Source organism: Elephas maximus, chromosome 17 (assembly GCF_024166365.1).
Source record: "Elephas maximus indicus isolate mEleMax1 chromosome 17, mEleMax1 primary haplotype, whole genome shotgun sequence".
Taxonomy (NCBI): Eukaryota; Metazoa; Chordata; class Mammalia; order Proboscidea; family Elephantidae; genus Elephas; species Elephas maximus.
Genome location: NC_064835.1, coordinates 14,253,762 through 14,276,156, shown reverse-complemented (window position 1 = coordinate 14,276,156; position 22,395 = coordinate 14,253,762). Strand labels below are relative to the sequence as shown.

Below are 22,395 nucleotides of genomic sequence, written 5' to 3'. Positions count from 1 at the left end.
CATCAAAAATCACCATCATTTTTTTTTAAACAAAGGGCATTTGACACCTAAAATTGAGGAAGGATATAACCCTAGAATAAGGAAGAGTTGTTTATTTTAAATAAATTTTGCTTTATGAAAAACTAACTGCATTACTTTTATTTTTCTCATCTCCCCATTCTCTGACGGATGCCAGTTCAAGCATCCGCATTTCAGAGCAACAAAGCCACACACTTCACCCTCTGTGAAGACAGCAAAGTGTTGACCATAATTTCAAAATTCCTGAAAGCCAGTGTAACATTCAGAATCAGGACAAAACCCCCCAAATCAAGGGCAAGCGCTCTCTCTTGCAGAGCAATGTCTGAGAGACGCCTATTCCACCGGCCTCCCCAACCTCAAGCAGTCTCTGGCACGTGTAAAAGGAGATCAAGCTTCTGACGTTCCGAGTAGCCTCCGCACATCTCAAGCTGCACGTTCCACCTCCCAGTCTCACCTCTTGGACTGATGCAAGTGCAAGCCTATGCTGACCTGCCCTCTTAGCAGCCGTCCGTCTGTCCGTCTTATCAAGACTCAGCAGCAGAAAGTCCTCCCCTCCCACGGTGCCCTTTCTCCTCCTCTCCCTTCCTCACCCCACCAGGCCCTAACTTTCCCCACCCACTCCTTGAGTGTTCTCAGGTGTCACCAGGGAGAAGATAAACACCTGTGCCCAAAACTGGCAGCCAGGATAACAACGGAGCTAATCCTTAACTCTTCAGCTTTGAGTCTCAAGCACCTGCATCTAATTTGATCCTGCAACTGAATTCCTTAGAGAAATATTTGAAATGCGACCTCTTTGAAGAAAAAGACCCTTGATATTTTTCAGGAAAATAGGTCATTCCCATTGCTGGGCTGAAGGCTGTGGGGACCATGGTCTCGGGGAACATGTAGCTCAACTGGCATTACATAGTTTATTAAGAAAATGTTCTACATTCTACTTTGGTGAGTGGTGTCTGGGGTCTTAAAAGCCTGTGAACGGTCATCTAGGATACTGCACTGGTCTCATTCCTTCGGGAGCAAGGAAGAATGAAGAAAACCAAAGACACAAGGGAAAGATTAGTCCAAAGGACTAATGGACCACATCTACCACGGCCTCCACCAGACTGAGTCCAGCACAACTAAATGGTGCCCAGCTACCACCACTGACTGCTCTGAGAGAGATCACAACAGAGGGTCCCAGACAGAGCTGGAGAAAAACGCTGAACAAAATTATAACTCAAAAAGAAAGACCAGACTTGCTGGCCTGACAGAGACTGGAAAAACCGTGGGAGTATGGCCCCCCGACACCCTTTCAGCTCAGTAATAAAGTCACTCCTGAGGTTCACTCTTCAGTCAAAGATTGGACAGGCCCATAAAACAAAACGAGACTGTAAGGGGCACACCAGCCCAGGGGCAAGGACTAGAAGGCAGGAGGGAACAGGAAAGCTGGTGATGGAGAACCCAAGGCTGAGGAGGGAGAGTGTTGACATGTCACGGGGTTGTTAACCAGTATCATAAAACAATATGTGTACTAACTGTTTAATGAGAAACTTGTTTGTTCTGTAAACCTCCATCTAAAGTACAATAAAAAAAAAAAAAAAAGGCATTCCCAAATGTCCCTTCCCATTCCCAGGTATATAATCCCAGGCAAGCATCACCAGAGAAGTGAAAATAAAACAATAAACTACTTAACCCAAAGAGCTACAGACAGAAAACAGCTAAGGTGCTCCACCAGCCTTCCCTTTGCCCCTCTCTCCTTCCAGCCAAGCTTTGTGGAAGAATCTGCAAGCACATGAGGACCAGAAGCCCACTGGCACTGACACCCAGGAGTTCAGGCTAGAAGTCTTCTCTCTCCAAAAGCATCCTCACCCTTGGAGCCTTAAAAAAAAAAAAAAGAAAAAAACCTGTTGCCTTCCAGTTGATTCTGCCTTGTGGCAACCCCATGTGTTATACAGTAGAACCATTTCATGGGGTTTTCTTGACTAAAATCTTTACAGAAGCAGATTTCCAGGCCTTTCTTCCAAGGTACCACTGGGCGGGTTCAAACCACCAACCTTAGCTTAGTAAAAACCAAAACCAAACCTGTTGCCATTGAGTTGATTCCAACTCACAGTGGCCCAACAGGACAGAGTAAGATTGCCCCATAGGGTTTCCAAGGAGCAGCTGGTGGATTCAAACTGCCAACCTTCTGGTTAGCAGCCAAGCTCTTAACCACTGTGCCCCCAGTCGAACACAAATCATTTGCGCCACCCAGAGACCTCCTTTGGAGCCAGGGGAATGGACAGAGAGCTATACAAACAATAACACAATAAAGGAGCAAGAACTAAAAGAACTGCCCAAGTTCAACCAGGACCTGGAATGAAAAAGTCCACCAATATTCAACTTGGACATCCTCAAAGACGGCCTGTCAAAACTGGCCCCTCTGGCAGGTAACCATCAGATAATACTTTGAACTGGTTAGAAAGCTTTCAGTGAGTGATCAGAGAAGGAAAGGGGTCTGCAAACAACTCAGTGAAGTCTTTCTACTGGGAGAAAAGAGATTTACGAGACCCCTCAACCAATCCAAAGAGAGGTGAAGGGGTGAGGAGAGCACAGAGGACAAGCATCGAAATAACCGAAGCCTTTTTCTTTTTAACAAAGAAAGCCTAGGAGGCCAGCTTGGCGAAAACACTTAAAAAAAAGATTTTTTTATTAGATACCCTTTGTATTCCAAACAGCAAACTAAAAAAGAGCAGCCTAGTGGGGGGTAAAAAATCCCTGGCAAGAAATGGCTTGTAAAAGGGTCACTAGGCACTGACACAAACAGTCCTGCTCCTTAGACTCCCAAATGGGCACATCCTGATCATGTGAGTAACTTCCCGGTGAGCCACTATGGGTCACAGCTGATCCCCAAAGCAGGCCAGGTGTCCATCCCTCCAAAGCACAAGCCCAAAGTCAGCCACAGGAGATCCCTGTGCCCAGAGGAAGCAGACCAGCAGGCAGGATGGCGGGCCATACAACTTGTAAACGCAAAGAAATGAGTTCTACCGTCACCATCACCCTGGGCCTCCAGCACCATCCCCCCAGGGGACAGAGAGAAAAAAAAAAATGGTGTCAAATCAGGAGTCTCCTGCTAGCTCTCCACAGAATGTGACCAAGAAACCAGAGGCCCAGGGCAGCCCCCACAATCACGAACAGCCTACAGGTCCCTGGGATCACGCCCATGCCCTTATCGGTGATTTCGGGTTTGTTTGTTGCCTCTCCTGTTCCCAAAGATTTCCCTTTTGCCTCCTCTCCCTAGCCACCAGCCCTCTCGGGACTGCTGCAGGCTTCCAGATCACTCTTATCAGCTTCGCCTGCTCCACCAACAGCCTTGTGGAGGTGGCATAACCCGAAGACGCTGGCCTGGGAGGGTGTGGGAGGGTGGCCTTTCCAGTAATATAACCTTGACGTGCAGTCAGTTATAATCACAACCCTGGGCGGAAACAACCTTTCCTCTCCCACCCCCAGCTCACAGAGAGCAGAAGCTGGAGTTTGATAAATGAGACACAATTAATTGGAACTGTAAAAGCAGCAGGGAGGGGGCCAAGAGCCTCCCCTCAGAAGGCAAATGGGAGAAAAACTGTAAACCATGGAAATCTTCAAACCTAGACATCACCAACAACAAGCAGCATCTCTGGGGTGCTTCGGGTCTCTGCCAGGCTCACAGTCAGGTCATTAAGAGTCAAGGTAATCCTGGGTGGTAGAAGGGCCTCCCCAGAAGTCGCCTGGTCCAGAGGCTCCCAAGCCTGGTTCCCAGTCGTCTGTGAGGATCCACCTCAGACCTACTGACTCAGAATCCCGCTGACTGGAGCCCAGGAATCTGTATTTTTGGAGGACACACTCCAAGACTCCATGTGTCTCTATTGTCCCGTTATTTAGGGGAATAATGAACCCAGTCCACCTAGGGGCCTCCTGGTAAGACCTGACTGAAACCAAACCACAGTGGCTAGGAGAGACTTACTCCCTTTTTTTTTGTGGGGGCGGGGGGTGTCTTCTGGTACTTTGTTGTTCTTAGCTGCTAAAGGCTCCCAAAGCATAACAAACACATACACAACGAAACTAAACGCTGCCTGGTCCTGCACCATCCCCATGATCAGTTACAGATCAGACCGTGAGGTTTTCACTTCACTGGCTGATTGATTCATTAGAAGTAGATTGCCAGGCCTTTCCTCTTAGTCTGTCTTAGTCTGGAAGCTACACTGAAACCTGCTCAGCATCCTAACAACGGGCAAGCCTCGACTGACCAGGGGTGGCTACACATGAAGTGCACTGGCTGGGAACAGAACCCAGGTCTCCCACATGGAAGACAAGAATTCTACTAGTGAACCACCACTGCCTCTCTGGCACTCTAAGTTGATGTTAAAACTCTATGACCTGACACTGCTACAGAGTAGATGAACCTCAAAAATATTATGTTAAGTGAAAGAAGCCAGACACAAAAGGTCACACATTGTATGATTCCATTTATAGGAAATATCCAAAATTGTTAAATGTTTAGAAGCAAAAAGCAGACTGGAAGTTGCCAGGGGCTAAGAGAGTGGACAGTGACTGCTTAGTGGGCACAGGGTTTTATTTTGGAGTAATGAAAATATCTTGGGACTAGACAGAGGTGGTGGTAGCATAACACTGTGAATGTATTAAATGCCACTGAATTGTGTACTTTAAAACGGGAATGTTATATGGATTTCCCCTCAATGAATTAAAAAAAAAAAAAAAGACCTGCACAGAACAGTATGATTCTCCAGTGTTGATCCAGTCCCTACAAGCTCCTAGTCTTAAGAATTGCCTCTTTCATCTCATCTAGACCCTTCATGCTACCAAACTATGCAGCTAGAATGAGTCACAGAGAAGGCAGGCTGAGGACTGAGTCTCTGGCCAAAGCAATCCTTCAAGAGCTGTCGGGGAAGCTGCAGGGCCTCTGCGCCGGCACAGGCCTCCCAGTCCCAGCCAGAGAAGCCACTGGCTCTGGCCAGTGTCACCTCCCAGCTCACAATAATCGCCGCCACCCACACCTTCACATATCTCCGTGTCTCTTTTCAAACAGGTCCAAATCACCCTGTATGTTGTCTCTGAGTCTCCCAGCAGGTCCTGGTGATCCAAAGAGTTTAAATATCTGCCTCCAGTTATTCAGAGTGAAGGAAGAATCTGCCGCTACCCAATTCCCAAGCCCTGGGTTGTTATCAATAGAAAGAAAGCAAATAAATTGCTTGTTTTATGAAGACACTGATTCCTCATGCATTCTCCTACCAACTGAGGCCTGCTATGTGCCAAGCACCCTTTGAGGCTCTTCAATCATTTCTTACCTGTTATAGCCATCCCTGGGTGGTACAAATGGTTAAGCGCTTGGCTACTAAACGAAAGGGTAGCGGTTCAAATCCACCCAGAGGTACCGTGGGAGAACGGCCCGATGATCTACTTTGAAAAAAATCAGTGACTGAAAACCCTACAGAGCAGTTCTACTCCGACACACGTGGGGTCGCCGTGAGTCAGAATCAACTCAACAGCAACTGGTTTGGTTTTGGTTTTACGGTGCACAGGGAAATCAGTGGTGCGAGTCTGAACCAATACTGAATTTACAATAAAACCACCAAAACCTGTACAGTCATGGAAGCTTATTCAGGGGGATGGGAATCCTTAAAGGGAGCGGGTCACACATCATCTCCATTCACTTCTCCTGCCATTACCTTTTCAAATTGTTCCAATCTGAAGATCAGGCTGTCCTAGACACCCACAGCTCATAATCCTCACTGCTCCCACACAGCTTCTTGGGAGAAAACAGCACAAGGAGGAGAAATAAGGCCGGCTGGTTCATTTCTCTGTTTCATTCACAGTGAATTACAAAGAAGCATTTTTAAAATTCTACAATGAAGCATAAAGCAAATATCCTGTCCTTCAACTGTGAGGACAGAGGCAGCAGCTAAACCTCCCGAACTATACAACCTGCCTGAGGAAACCAAAGACAGATTTTCAAGGTCCAAGAATAACAAGGTTTTCTCAAAGCACTCATTTGCTTGACCTAAATGCTAGGTATGTAAATTACCCCACAGTGTCACCCCTCGGAAGACTGTGTTCTCACTATATTTAGTAGGCTCGTTATCCTCCCTGGACTCCACCTCAGGAGAGCCGAAATCCAGTTTCTGAGCTCCCTGTAGACAGGCCCTGTTCGTGTTCTCTCAGCTCACGCATCTGGCTTTTGTGTCTGGGCAGGAGGCTTCCCCCACAGAACTCAGTAACTACTCTGCTGATAAATGCAGGCTGCCCATTTTGCAGATGGGAAAATAAAGTGATGGAGAAGAGACTTCTCTGAGATAAAATATCAAGTCCAAGAATGACCCTGAACTAAAACCTCAGCATTTCACAACAGTCTCCTTCACTGAAGCCAGCGGCTCCCTATGGATAAAAAATTAGGCCTTTTCCTTTCTCTTTGCCGAGGGTGTGATAATTACACTGTCCCCGATTTACAGTATCAGTAGAGAGAGACATATCTTCATTTCTGATTGACCACTGGCAGGGAGAACCTGTTCACCGTTTCCTGGTCAACACACTCTGTCATTTAGCAAATGTGCTTTGCTGTCCCAGGAGGGTTCCTTACCAAAAAAAGCCTGTGAAAAATCTCTTTATCATGAAAATAATCACCCCTTAATGTACCTGTTGGTAAGTAAGAAAAAGCACAAAGTGTCAGAGCCAGAAGGAAACGCAGAGAACATCTAAACCAATTTCCACATTTTGCAGACGAGATTAAGGTCACAGTGGGATTTCAACGTGAGCACCCTAAGCCAGGACTCGCCAACGTAAGTATCGATTGTGGACCCAAAGCTTTTTCTATGAGCTCTTCAGGCTGGTCCGGACCACCCACTTTCCCTGACTCCACTGGTTCACTCAATAAATATGTATTGAGCACTAACTATGTACCAGACCCTATGCTAAAACCAAACAAAAACCAAACCCAGTGCCGTCCAGTCGATTCCGACTTATAGCGACCCTATAGGACAGAGTAGAACTGCCCCATAGAGTTTCCAAGGAGCACCTGACAGATTCCTACTGGTGACCCTTTGGTTAGCAGCCGTTGCACTTAACCGCTACACCACGAGGGTTTCCGGCCCTGTGCTCGGTGCGAGGAAAACAGCAGACAGACCTAGGTGCTAAAGCCTCGCGCTCAGAAAGTAGTAGAGGAAACAAGTATTAGACAAGTCATTCCACAAATAATTATTAAATTGAAGCTGTTTAACACAGGACATGATCTCTCATGTGGGAAGTGAGGCTTCCCTGAAGACAAGACATACAAAAGAGGCTGGAGAGAAGGGCACAGAGACAAGACCAGGGACAAGAGCAAAGGCCAGGAATGGGAAGGGCCTGTCACATTTGAAAAGTTAAAAGACAATCAGTGTAGCCAGAACATTGAGAGCCAATGAGAAGGCAGAATTATACATAATCTCTAAGTTGTTTTTTTTTTTTTTTTTTTGGGAGTGGGGAGCAGGAGGAGAGAAATCTTCACAGCAAAAGGCCGTGGGTCCCTGCATGAAAGCAAGGCTTTCACTATTACTTGAGAGGAAGTACGGCAGAGTAAATCTGAAACAAGTCAGAACGCTTGGGTTTAAGTCTTGATCGCTACATTTACTAGCTGTATAACTCTGAGGGAGGACAGTTGTGGTTCAGTGGTGGAAGTCTCGTCGTCCATGCAGAAGACCTGGGTTCAATTCCCAGCCAACGCATCTTGTGCACTGTCACCGCCCGTCTGTTAGAGGAGGCTTATGTGTTGCTATGATGCTGAACAGGTTTCAGTAGAGCTTCCTGACTAAGACAGTGTAGGAAGAAAAGCCTGGTGATCTGCTTCCAAAAAATCAGCCAATGAAAACCCTGTGAATCACAATAGTCGGATCTGCCACCGATCACAGGGATGGCCAGGACTGGGCAGCATTTCTCTCCATTGTGAATGGGATCACCATGAGTTGGGGTCTGACTCGAGGGCAGCTAACAACCACCACACGACTTCGAATAATAATAATTCTTATCTTCCCAATTTGACAGAAGTATTGTATGAATCAAATGAGATTTTATACATAAACATATTTTATAAACTTCAAAATGCTAAAATCTGATTTCTCATTATCATCAAGTTGCTCTTTGCCAAAATAAGCCATTCTTCACAAAACGGCTCCAGGTAAACAATTATTACTAGCATCCCTGGGGTTGGAGCTATGAGGCCTAAGAGCAAGCAATGACGTATGTAAAATGAAAAGACACCATGAGCCCGAGTCAAGCTCAGACCTCATTCCACAGCCGAGCACGGAGACCGGAGGGAAACTCAACCTTGGGTCCCAAGGCTCCAATGGAAAGGTTACACTGTCTTCTAGCACTTTCTTCACCCCGAAGAAAAAAAACTGCAACATTACAACCTGCAACCAAAGGCTTCAAGATGTTATCAGTGGCTTCTTTACCACTCTATGAAAGAAGCTGTGAACAAGGCTAGTGGAGCAGGGTGCGTTTCTTGGTAATACAAGACGCTCTCCTGCGCTACCAGGAGGGCAGGGTGGGCAAGGCGACGGGCAGAAGCCCCACAGGCACCACTCCACTAGCCTGACTCCCCTGCTTCGTTCTTTTGCCTGTATCCAACCCTCCACACCCACTCCTTGATTTTTCTTCTCTAAACACTCAAGGCCTCGGCCTTGTTTTTTCGGTAATCCTATCACCACGGCACCAGCAGCACACCTTGCCAAACTCAGCAAACCACGTGCACAGTCAACCGCCTGGTTTATTTGTTTTTTACTCTGCAGTGAGAGAATTTCAGAGAACAAAATATATACAGATGAAGGGAACCGCAGGTACACAGTCTCGTGTCACTCAATTCATTGAGCACGAGCTTAAAACACTCACGTCTCTGCCAAACACTTCCAGTTTCAAAGGCCACTCGTCCATCTCCACTCTGTCCCACGCCCTCACATCAGCAGGTTCCTCGGCTGGGATCCTTGGACCTGTAAGTACTACCCTTTCTCCCCAGGTTCCCCTGGGCAAACCCACATTGGACTGTCTCCCATGCAACCCCTGGGCTCATAGAAAAAGAGTTCTTTACTATTTAGACTCCAAGCCCCACAGCTTCAGGCAAAACTTCTCGTCTCTGAGGCACCGACCTGATGTCTCCCTGAACTAGCCTTGCTCCTGAGACTGCTTTTAACCCAGGCTGGCCAAGCTCAACCAGATCATCCCAGTTCCTTCTGGGCACCACCACCACCTCCCGTTGCCATCCAGTCGATTCCCACTCGTGGAGACTCCATGTATGTCAGAGTAGAACTGTACTCCAGAGGATTTTCAGTGGCTGATTTTTCAGAAGTAGATCACCAGACCTTTCTTCCAAGGTATCACTGGGTGGACTTGAATCTCCAACCTTTCCCTTTGCAGCTGAGCTCGTTAACCGTTTGTACCACCTAGGGAATCCCCTTCTGGCCATAGAGGCTTCCTAAGAACTAAAAATTTCATATGACACTTCCTCAGCTCCCCAGGACACCAAAGTGGGATGGAATTCCCCTCAGTACACAAGCATATTAAAATCCCAGTGCAGGACCCGCTCAATGGTCAAACCCTACGTTTATTCCACATAACAATCACCTTAGCCATCTTTCCCTCAAGTCCCTCTTCAATCCACAGTTATTTGGGGGAAGAGGGTTTCTACTCCATAAGCTGATCTCTTTTCTAAATAACAGAAGGATTACCAGTTACCTAGTCCACTTAAAAAAAAAAGGACAACAAACAGCACACTGGCCCTCACCCATCACACAACACATTTGATAGACGTACATCTTTTATTGCCCTTGTCTGCCACTCAGATTTGGGATATAATCACATCAGGCTGCCTTTCTGAGAATTCGTAGCTGTGTTTTTAATCTAATTCAGGGGACTGGAGCTAAATCATCGTGAAGGGTCCTGATTTTCCAAGCCAAAAGCCTGCAGCGGCAGCAACAGCAATGGCATGCTAAGTTAAAGGGCCAGTCTGCAAGTGGGGAGGTGTATGTGCAATGATGAACACCACACGCCTGTGCTGTTTGTCTTCATGCCCGCCTGAAGGGTAGGAGGGATGCAAGACAGACCCAGCTACACTGAGGTAAGTCAACAAGAGCACAGGAAGCAGAGGGCAGGGGTGGGAAGACGGTCCCACAGTTAAGTCGCTACTTACATCTTTCATTGGTAAACAGAAGGCAAAGGATTTGCACATCACCTCAGCAGAGCCAGGATACAGGCAGGCTGTTTGTGCAAGGCCTGGTCAGAAGTGAGCGCACAGAGGTTCGGTTAGCCCTTGTGAATGGTCGGCCTTCATCACCTCAGTTACTGAGGGAGGGAGATTCCTTTCTTTGGTTCCCTGATATAGTTCTACCTAGAGAAGAAAGGCTGTTGTCTCCAGCATTCAACTTGCAGTCAGTGGCCACCAAAACCTGGGGTTAACCTACAGCCCTCAACTCTTGCTCTCCTTCCCTCAGTCTGTGCCACCAAAACAAACAGAGGCCTTTGCTGTAACCGCAGCTTCTCTCTTGGGTGAGGTGGAGGTTGCCTTAGCACTGGGAAAAGGAGACTTCCCACAACCTGCCCCATCTAATACACTAATCCACTGCCACCTATGGCTCTTCAAACTTCAATTTAAATTAATTAAAATTAAGTGAAAGAAAATTCAGTTCCTCAGGCACACTGGCCACATTTCAAGTGTTCAGTAGCCACATATGGCTCGTGGCTATAGACAGCACAGACATAGAACGCTTCCACCATCACAGAAAGATCTGTTGGGCAGCTCTGTGTTATAGGATCCACGAGGCCAGGAAGCTAAGACCTGCCACCTCTTGGCTACAGCAGTAATATGGGATGGGCCATTACCAGTACGGAATCCTGATGGCACAGTGGTTAAGAACTTGACTGTTAACCAACATGTCGGCAGTTCAAATCCACCACCCACTCCTTGGAAACCCTATGGGGCAGTTCTACTCTGTCCTATAGGGTCACTATGAGTTGGAATTGACTCAACAGCAACAGATTTGGTTTGTCTTTGGTTACTATTATAATTAACAATTGCCCAGTGGATAATAAAATTTTGTAATTATTTTTAAGTGCTCAACTACTAACAGGAAGTTTGGCAGTTCAAACCCACCCAGAGGTGCCTCAGAAGACAGGTCTGGCAATCTGCTTCTGACAGGGCTGGGACCATAGTCTCGGGGGCACATCTAGGTCAACTGGCATAACATAGTTCACCAAGAAATGCTCTACCTCCTACTTTGGTGAGTAACCTCTGGAGTCTTAAGAGCTTGCAAGAGAGAATGAAGAAAACCAAAGACACAAGGAAAATACTAGTCCAAAGGACTAAAGGACCACGTGAACCGCAGCCTCCACCAGCCTGAGCCCAGAAGAACTAGATGGTGCCTGCCTATCACCACTGACCACTCTGACAGGAATCACAATAGAGGGTTTCAGACAGAGTGAAAGAAAAATGTAGAAAAAAATTCATATTCACAAAAAAGACCGGACTTACTCGTCTGACAGAGACTGGAGAAACCCCTGAGACTATGGTCCCCAATACCCTTCTAACTCAGAACTGAAGCCAATCCCTAGAACACAAAAAATAACACAGGTGAGGAACATGCTTCTTAGATCAATCAAGTATACGAGACCAAATGGGCAATATCTGCCCAAAAGCAAAGACGAGAAGGCAGGAAGGGACAGGAAAACTGAAAGAATGGACAAGGAGAACCCGAGGGGGAAGGACAGAAAGTGCTGACACATTGCAGGGCCTGCAACCAATGTCAGGAAACAATTTGTGCATAAATTTTTGAACAAGAAATTAATTCGCTCTGTAAACTTTCACCCACAGAACAATTTAAAAAAAAAGAAAAAACACTACGGAGCAGTTCTACTCTGCACACACACGGTTGCCATGAGTTGGAATCAACTTAAGGGCAATGAACAACAACATTATGGTCATTACTGTCATGAAGTCCTATTTTTATGAAACCCACCCCAAAATGCACAAAGCATTCCCCACATTCCAATACAAAAATGGCTTTGGAGGATCAGGGTTTCACAGTAATACAGGAAGAAGCCCAGGATGCTGACCTTCCAGCCCTGAAAGGTATCCCCATCATCAGTTCCTGGTTTCAGCATGATCAGCCACTTCAAAGCTAGAAGGCTGCCCACACCACTTCTTCGAAGACCCAAGGTTTACAGGTCGATAAACCAATAAATTAGGTTGAAATTAACTGTGGCTCATTTCAAACTGAGCGAAATTGATTTCCACATCTACGTGGCCGGACTAAATATGTCATCTGCCAACGAATTCCGGCACACCTTGAGAATGCATAGGAAGGCCCTGTGTGTATCAAGAAACTACCTCACACACCTACTGCCCAAACCACTTCCAGATAAATTCTTTTAGTAAGTTGTCATTGAGCCGATTTTGACTCATGGCAACCCAAGGATGTCAGAATAGAACCATGCCCCATAAGATTTTCAATCGTTGATTTTTCAGAAGTAGATCACCAGGCCTTTCTTTCAAGGTGCCTCTGGGTGGATTCAAATGTCCAGCCTTTCAGTTAGTAGCAGCTCAGCACTTTAACCATTGGCACCACCCAGGGGCTCCTCTAGAGAAACACTGATCCCCAAATATTCAAATCAATATGGTCTCTCGTTTACTTTCCATCACAGCTAAATCTAATTAAACAGAAGAAAGGTCAGTGTGATAGAAGATACTCAGCTTCTAATCTTTGGTCTTGGGCAGCTTTAACACATTTTTATGTAGTCAGCTCTCAATTACCTGAATATGAATTATTGCCAAAAATTCTAAACTCCCAACTGGCTTTCCCCAAGCACATTTATGCCAGCCTGCTCCCCCATCAGCTGGCTTCTGCTCAAATAATGCATATTCATTTTAATATTGCCCTAAACAACATTTAATTAGGAAGCTAAACTGATGCTTTAAAAAAAAAAAAAAAAGAATAAATAAATACACAGCGAAGGCACATACTTTATTTTTGGATTATCTGCTCTGGGGATTATTAGAATGTCCCTGTGTCCCCTCAATACAGTGGACTGTACAAGGCTGGCTTCATCTCTCTCTGCCCTGGGATTCAACAATGACAACACAAAGATGGCTGTCACAGACCACAATCTGACAATAAAATGTCCCCACGACATACACCTTTTGCTTTGAGATGTCAGTTGCTATTAGGATCTGCCTCCTGGATCCCAGGTGTCAGAGCAATTTATTAAGCATACTATTAACTTCATTTTACAGCATATAAAGAGAACATTCTTGAAAAGAACACAAGTGAAAACCAAGATCCATGATCCCTGCACTCTGGTATTCTCCCAAACTTGAGCTCTACATCTCCAGAGAACTGTTCTCCAGCAGCGTTCCGAGTTATAAGGCTGCTCTCCTGGCCCTCAGGAGCCCTTGAAAGGAGAACGAGTTTTCTTTCATCTGGCCTTAGGGAAGAGTAACACTCTATTTCATATATGACACTTCAGGTAACTCCCTGACTATTCACTGTCATAATACCATAAATATATTCTAGAACTAAAGTTAATCTCGTTACCCGTACAAGGTCTACAGACAACAACAACAACAAAAAAAAACCTGTTGCCATTGAGTCTTTTCTACTCACAGTCCCACTACAGGACAGAGTAGAACTGTCCCATAGGGCTTCCAAGGAGTGGCTAGTGGATTTGAACTGCTGACCTTTTGGTTAGCAGCCATATCACTTAACTATACCACCAGGGCTCCATGGAGAACAAAAAGCCACTGATAATGCAAGCTTCAAATTTCATGTTGTAATATACATATAAAAAACCTGCTGCCATAGAGTCGATTCTGACTCATAGCGACCCTATGGGACAGGGCAGAACTGCCCCACAGAGTTTCCAAGGAGCGCCTGGTGGATTCAAACTGCTGACCTTTTGGTTAACAGTCGTAGCTCTTAACCACTACATCACCAGGGTTTCCCCATATAAATATGCATAGTGTATATGCATAGATTATGTCTGACAGGATGTACAAAAAATTAACGACAGTAGTTGCCAAGTGGGAAGGGGTACTGGGTGAACGCGAGACATGAGAGGCAGGGTGGTGCAAATGGTTCAAGAAAGGTTAGCGGTTTGAATCCACCCAGTGGCACCACGGAAGGCCTGGTGAGCTACTTCTGAAGAACCAGCCACTATAAAACCCTACAGAGCACAATTTCTACTCTGACACACAGGGGAACATCATGAGTTGCAGTCAACTTAACAGCAACCGTTTTTATACATACGCTTTTGTACAAATTTTGTTCTGTAAATATGTATTACCCACAAAAAGCTAAATAACTGGACTGAATAGCTTTTCATTTCACCCCGTTAATTCTCCATCCCCTCACTCCTCTCACTGTCTCCTTTCCTCTCATTCCTTCCACCTCTCAAAGCCTCCATCCCCCCAGACATACGAGCTGCTGATGAACTAAATAGTGGCCAGAGACCGAGCGTGGAACTACGGGCAATAAGGAGAGATGTCAAGGGGAATCAGGAGGAGTTTTTCAAGTCACTTCCCCTCCCAAGCCAACTCAACAGTCCAAGCAACTCTTCACCTACAAAGAACTTGAAACAGCAAATGCTTTGCCTTTTCTTTTTCTTTTGGAAGCTTACAGGTCACACAGCCTAACTTCAGAATCAACCAGCCAATTCTTTCCCATGCAAGTGTATCCTGCAAACATCTACTAAAAAGAGATCTAAAGCTAAACAATATTCCACCCCAAAGGAGGCTCTTTGTCCCAGTGCCTTGTGCTGTAACAGACACTTTATTTTCAGTCTCAAATCAAGACACTGAATACTCCCTGGCCTCTAAAATGCTGGAATTATGAACAGAGAGTTTGTTGGAAGGAAAATAAACCTGTAAATCCTGTTAGGCTTTGTGCTACATTCCATAAGATTTTTCCCCCAAAACTGTATCATTAGCACAAGTCAGTATGATAGTCCTAAAAGGGAAGATTCTGTAAAATAGAACCCCAATTCTTCATTCCATATAACTTCCAGGAGAGCACAGGAAAATCAGGGCTCCACCACCCACAAGACGTTCCATTTACGTCCTCACCACCAAGCCAACTAATTTTCACTATCCATCTATGCATTCACCACTGCCCTCCTACGTAAAAAAAAAAAAAAATTTTATATAGCTATAATGCTCTTCCTACCCTGCAGGGCTCTCTTCTCCCAGGTGTGCAATCAGTCCACAAATATTCATTACGGGCCCACCAAGTGCCAGGGAAACAGAGAATGGCTTGATCTATGCCCGCAAGGAGCAAACAGGGAGATGAGGCAGTTAAACAAGTAATTATAACACAAGGCAGTAAGTGCTGTGACCTGCTCAAAAAAACCCCTTCCCCACCGAGTCTGGGCATACAAGGAGGTTACCCTGGAAGTGGAGGTTGAAAAATGGAACAGGTTTTCCAGGCAAGAACAGCAGTGGGGAAGACCATTCTAGGTAAAGGAAAAAGCAAGTATAATGGCACAGAGGAATGGACCTGACGTGAAATCAGGAATAAATTCAGCTTGGCAAAATAGTACGTAATCCCCCTTGTTGGACTTGGTCTTTTTTAGAAGATACTCAACTTCTAATCTTTGGCCTTGGACAGAGAAGTCTTGATATCTGATATTAATTATTTTTATCACAATGACCACAGTTATTACAGACATCCCTCTAAGCTACCACGGCAAAAATCAGTCTCCCCCACATTACAGAACCTGAGGACAAATGCAGTCAAAATAACTAAGTCAAGTTTACTCCATATGAAAGAACTGCTGGCTCAGTGGTAGAATTCTCACCTTCTACGCGGGAGACTTCGGTTCAATTCCCAGCCATCGTACTTCGTGTGCAGTCACCATCCACCCACCTGTCCATGGAGGCTTATGTGTTGCTATGATGCTAGACAGGTTTCAAAGGAGCTTGCAGACTAAGACAGACTAGAAAGAAAGCTCCAGTGATCTACTTTTCAAAATCAGCCATTGAAAACTTTACGGATGAAGACAACTGGGCAGCATTTTACTCCATAAACTAAAATGAGAAAAAGCAACACAGCACAGGGCATGTTAATTCAGATGCAGGTGTCTTCCTGCAAAAGCCTTCCTTTCTCCCTTCCCTGAAGCTGGTGGCTTATAAGTCATTTCTAGGGCTTCTCTGGTCAGACAGCTTCTGCTTGTAGCCCTAACGTACGCCATGAGGCATCCTCTTCACCTCGGTCAACGGGTGAGAGGGCAAGAAGCTGCAGAGTATCTGAGTCCACCTGACCCCCTATAACTCCATTTCCCCAGGCCCTCGCCTATCACACAGCCCACTAATAAACTACCCTAGAGTTGTGGCTAAACCCTGGTGGTGCAGTGGTTAAGTGCTACAGCTGCTAACCAAAGGGTCCGCAGTTCAAATCTGCCAGGGGTTCCTTGGAAACTCTATGGGGCAGTTCTACTCTGTCCTATAGGGTTGCTATGAGTTGGAATCGACTCGACAGCAGTGGGTTTGGTTTTTTTTTTTTTCAGCTTAGAGTTGTGGCTGGTTTATCGGTTCAAGTCCAGTACATTTACAAGCCTGTATCTGTATCTGCTTTACCTCCTCCTTAAATTCCAAGTTTTCTGAAAGTGTGGATTAAATCTTATCCCCTACCCCCATCTGCACACTCAACTCCCCTCTTAAAAGGGGAGAGGAAATAGAGTGGAGCTTGCCTTAGGGCTAGAAGTAGAATGACCCTATATTGTATAGCCCGCATCCTGACACTCTGGAGAGCACAGGGGGCGCTATTCAAACTGGGCCTGCCCCAGGGAAAACAGAGGCGAAAGGTCACCTTTGCTAGAAAGGTCATTCCAAGTAGATGTGAGCTACACAGGAGCTGCAGGAGGGGCATCCAAGCTCCTTCTGTTCCTGAGAGGTCTGCACCAGATAGAGCTTGTGACAGAAAGCCCAGTACCAGGAAATTTTTTTATCTAACCAAACCCCTAGGTATCCAAGTCGATCCCACTCAGGACAACAGGGAACAATGGCTCAGGAAGACGGCCACAGAAATGAAAAACGCAGCCCCAAATTGTCAGCTTAGGTAGGGATTCTTCATTAAAGAGTTCCACTGCTAGCTCTCCTTCTTTCACAACTGAACCAAAATCAATCTGGCTGGCCCGGAAACAGAAAAGCCGAGGATTTTGGAGTCTCTCCCAATGAGAGCAGAGTTAATCTCTAACTTGTCCCAAATTCCCAGACGCTTTCACAAACCCAACCCAAGGAAGAAATGGCACCTGTGTGCATACTCTGGAGACCAGGAAGCTCTTCCCTCTGCCAACACTAGAGCTGGGGGTTCCCAAGCCCTTGGAGGGGTTGTCTTCCACCTCTGGCCACTCCCAGCCCCCCAGAAAGCTGAGTCAAGCCCCCAGCAGCGCTGGGCTGACTGGGAAGACTCAGGGAACAAGGGAACCTCTCTTCCTCCCTTCCCCACTCTCCATGAGCGGGTGTTCCTGTGGAGACCAAAGAGCTTGCTGACTTCTTTTCAATACAAAAAACAAGTTTCTGATAGGAAACAGAGGGATCTGGGGGAAAGGGAACAAGGATCTGGGCTCAAGGGGGACTAGCAGTCCCTGCCACCTGCACTTTCTCTTGCCTTAGGGCTGATGGCGGAAGAAGTCAAACACTCCCACACACTACCGTCACCCCTCCCCCTTGCTTAACTATATACATTTTATTTTAGAAAGGAGCATAAGCACTGGATAAAGACAGGGTGACTCTCTAACCACCTAAAGGTCACTGAGACTTCAGACAATGCACACAAGAACTGAAAAGCACCTCACCTTGACAAGCGTCGGTTTCTACATCAACAAAATGACACAAGAGGACCAGGTGGTTTATAAGGTACTTCCTGGCCCCAGGGTTTATCATTTGACTCCACACATTTCCTGAAGAAATGGCTAAGGGAAAGCCGCTGAAGAGAAGCAGAGCTCAGCCCAATCTTTTAATTTCTACTTCAAAAAGGAACAATTTGACTCTAGGGATGTTTATACCACCCCCACTGGTCCCCCTCTTCCTCCCCCACCGACCTTCCAGTTTTGCTGATGTCAACCTCAACCACAGGGCCAGGAACCTCATGAGGCAATAAAATGGCCAAATTAATTTTGCTAATGCTGATTAAAAAAAAAAAAATGCTGATACTAACCGCTAATTCAGTTTGCAATACCTAGCAATAAGTCTGGCCATAAAAGTGAAATTCATGTTACTTGAATTAGTGCAATCCTTGTTACTTATGACCTAATAACAGGAGCCCTGGTGGCGCAGTCGTTCAAGCGCACGGCTGCTAACCAAAAGATCAGCTGTTCAAATTCACCAGCCTCTCTGCAGAAGAAAGATGTGGCAGCCTGCTTCTGTGAAGATTTATAGCTTTGGAAACCCTATGAGGTAGTTCTACTCTGTCCTATAGGGCCGCTATAAGTTGGAATCCACTGAATGGCAGTGGGTTTGGTTTGGTTTGGTTACAAGCTAATAAACCCATTGCCTGGATGAAAATAAATCTCTTCCTCAATAATCATGCCTCCCAAATTCTTGCAGTCTTTGCAGTCAAATTCCCAAGTGCCATGGGGGATATTTCTGGCCAAAATAAAGTCCTTATGGTGAAGAGAGGAGAGAGGGAGGAATGTATAGAACCCCACACACACACACACACACACACACACACACACCCCTCTGGCTTTTACTATATACCAGGATAGCCGGCATGCTTTTCGGTTTGCCCACCTATGATTGCGGTTGGAAATGGTTAGTGTAGAAACCCCTGCTCTTGCTGGTCTGTGTAAGCGTACCGCAACTGCAGGGTGCTCGCTCCCACTGCCAACTGATGATACACTAAAGAAAGCCGTTTTTATCCAGATGTAAAATGAAGCTGCACTCCTATACCTGCCGGCAAGTAGACCGGTCTGCACACACCCTGGGGAAATATGCATTGCACCCCGCAAGCGACCTGGAATACGTTTCGCTAAAATCGACAGGAAGAAGGTAAGATCAATGTAATTCAAGGGCTGGCGGTTGTACTCCTGTGGCGGGCGGGGGGGGAAAACAAATGCAAGCCGGGAAGTCCCCAGTGGTGCCTGCACCTGAGAGGCGACTGCAAAGGATGGGTGCGGGGGAGAGGAAGTGCGGGGTGAGGGAAGAGCTGGAGGAAGGCGGGTTGCAAAGCTGCTCACCTGTCCATACACCTTGATGGGTTCCGGCTGCAGGGCAGCGCTCCGTCTCCTCCGGAGCGGCTTCTCGTCAGCCGGGCTCGCCCCCCAGGCATCCCCGCGCGCCCACAGCTGCAGCTCGCGCGGGTCGCCCCGCACCACGAGGAAGCCCCGGTCCTGGGGCGAGGGCGCGCGGCCGCCGTGCAGTGTCTGCGTCCAGACCTCGCAGAGAGCCCCGGGCGGCAGCAGCGCGACCAGGGTGAAGAGGAAGGGGAGTCTCGACTCCCTCCTGCTGCTCCCTGTCGCCATGTTCAGGCGAACGCTACTGCAGGTGGCGCCGCCGCCAGGAGAGAATGTGCAGCGCGAGGCCGGCAGAGCGGACTGGGCCCGGGCCGCGCGCACCGCTCCTGGGGCTCGAGGCCGCCGCGCCGCTCCGGGCCGCCCGCTGCGCCCGCCGCTGCCGCCGCAGCCGCCGAGTCCCGCTCGGCGCGGCGCCGTCACGTGTGAGGCTCGCCGCCGCGTCCCCTTCGCGCACTTTCTCCGCTCGGCGGCCTCCGCGGCTCTCGGGCCCCTCCCCCGCCGAGGGATGGGGAAGTCAAGGCAGAGAGTGCCCGTGAGGTGCGTGCCCTTTCCCGGGCACACCTCGTTGTTCCCACTGCGGGAATGAAGACTTGCGCAGGGCTCGCTCGGTTTCCCTGGAGTTAGTTGCCGCATATACGGGGTCGTGACGAGGTCGTCCTAAACCGTGGCAAGTCGCTCTTTCTGACTGCACAGCCCTTATCCCGCCACACCGCTACCTTTACCGCCCCCCCTGCTGTACCCATCTCCACCTCCCAGTGAGAGCCGGGAGAAGAAAAAAAAATCACCTCCGGGAACACAATGGGCAAATTAGAATCCAGATGAACCCGCCCCATTGTGAAACACACATAGTTTCGATTACTCTGGGCACCAAAGCTTATTTGAAGTGGCCACAGCGAAAAACTACCCCTGACCAACATAAACTGCCACCACCCGGGCACAGTAAATATAAACTCTGCTCAGAGGCAGTAAACGCAAGGGTAGGTATATCTGAGAAGGGCTTGGCCAGACCTGGACAATTAATTATAAACAGGGCCCAGAACAATGGCTGTTTGTGACTCTTCCAATGGAGCCAAGCACTGAGCGCTGTGCCTCAGCAGTAATAGGGGAATAGTTACCAGTCCCTTCAGCCAGCAGGCAACGCTGCTGTAAATCCTCTGCCCAATGGCGTAAAGCTGGTCAGTGGTGGCAGGAGGGGGCAGACTTCAAAGCTGAAAAGGGGGGTCATACTTTAAATTAACTCTAAATTTGGCTGAAGATCCAGACTATCTTTGAACCACAAGGAGATAAAACTTCTGCCATCGAAACTGCTGAGGCATACCCAAGGAAAATATTTTTTTGCAGGCTCGTGGGAGCTGGCCAAGGCCCATCTACTGCAGACTTCCCTGTTTCGTTGCATGTTTATTGAGCTCTGGATGCAAATCCCGCTTATTAATAAGACTAAAAACAGAAAGGCTGAAGGAGAGACTACTTCTATAGTTGCATACAAGCCCTCAACAAACCACAGTAGCTTGATTCCTACTCCTGCTCATTCTAGCATTTTCTAGTAAACAGAGCCCCCTTCCCCTGCCCACCACCACCCACAACCTGCCAAAGGAGGAACAGATGGCCTCCCCTTACTCCCTAATCCAGCATTCTACTCCAATACCCCACTCCATGCCAGACTTGCTGGGGACCTCAGCTCAGCTTCTGCAAAGTACCCCGCTTTACCTCACCCCTACTTCCCACCGCCCCCCCCCCAGTCAGATCACATCTTTCTGCCCATCACAACATGGCTGCAAAACCACCTGATTCTCCCCACCAGGCAAATGGCCCATCCTCTAGGAAACCCACTGAACCACTCCCCATCTAGACCAGCTCTGTCTTATCAACATCCCGTTACAGGGAGTGAACCATCCAGTGGTCTCCTAGGAACAGTGGCTGAAAGACATCTCCACCCATGTTTAACCCCTGAGGGAAAATAAGGGGAACATGGCTGGAGTCAGAACACCCGGTACCCAATGCCTCCAGTCAATTCCAACTCATAGCAACCCTATACGACGTAGAACTGCCCCATAGCATTCCCAAGGCTGTGATCTTTTTGGAAGCAGATTGTCACATTTTTCGCCTGAGGAATGGCTGGCTGGTGGGTTCAAACTGTCAACGTTTTGGTTAATAGCAGAGCACTTAACCACTGTGCCACCAGGGCTCCTTCAGAACATCCTGTAGGCAATTCAGTTGTCATTGTCAACATAAAAAAAAAAAAATTCAGTTGTCATTTTCAGCATATATTTAACTAAAACCTTCTCTGTAAGAGCAAGTGTCAGAGACCCAGTAGAAGACAGAGATATGTGTCCTTTGAGGATTCAAAGATAGGAAGGCACTTTTCCCCATCTTCTGGTTTGATGACCATTTGCATGGAAAAATTAGTTAGTCAGGGTTAGCTGCTTACTGATTTAAAAAAAAAAAAATCAAACCCATTGCCATCGAATCAATCCCGACTCATAACAACCCTATAGGACAGAGTAGAACTGCCCCATGGATACTGACATCTATTTTTATTTGCAACTTGGATACTGGAGAACGGGCAAGAATGCTGAAATATGGTTAATTCTGAGGACTACTTGAAAGCCCGCCTCTCTAATCATTATCTATATTCTAAGCCATTCTCAGATGGTTAATCGACAAACCCCAAAGTTGTATGTGCCTCATAACCACAGGGCACAGTGAAAAACACCCTGAATTCTGACTCAGAAGTTCTACTTCCTAGTCATGGCGACTTGGCCTGATAACTTCTGTGAGCTTCAGTTTTCTCATCTATGAACGAGAATGTCATGTGTGATTTTGCTCTGGTCATCTCACTTCTCTGGGGGTTGGTTTCTTCATCTGTGAAATGAAAAAACACCTTGCAGTGGTGATCACTTCCCTCCCTCCTTGGGAACCCCACCAGAGCATGAGATCAGCAGGGCAATACAGTCACTAAGGAGCAGCCACAGGCAAGGTCGCCCAGGACAGAGGCTGGAGCTGAGTTGTGCAATATGTGTGGGTGCTCCTTCCAGTTTCGAAACTGGCTCTGGGTTGTAAACAAGTCACCCCCTCCTCCACCGCTCCAAAACAGCATCAGAGCTGGGGTGGGGGATGTAA

At 47.2% G+C, this 22,395-nt stretch overlaps 1 protein-coding gene across 4 annotated transcripts in view; it reads right to left on the bottom strand.

Moving 5' to 3' along the window:
• Positions 1–20,032, bottom strand: part of SORL1 (sortilin related receptor 1) — a 199,675-nt gene extending 179,643 nt beyond the window's left edge. For 3 of the 4 annotated variants that reach the window (XM_049856795.1, XM_049856797.1, XM_049856796.1), the window contains exon 1: positions 19,219–20,032. In XM_049856795.1, the coding sequence (XP_049712752.1) occupies positions 19,219–19,908 (690 nt within the window). In that variant the 5' untranslated portion in view covers positions 19,909–20,032. Of the gene's footprint in view, positions 1–15,837; positions 15,934–19,218 lie in introns of those variants that run through there. The other variant, XM_049856798.1, reaches the window with a different exon arrangement.
• Positions 20,033–22,395: the final 2,363 nt, after the last annotated feature.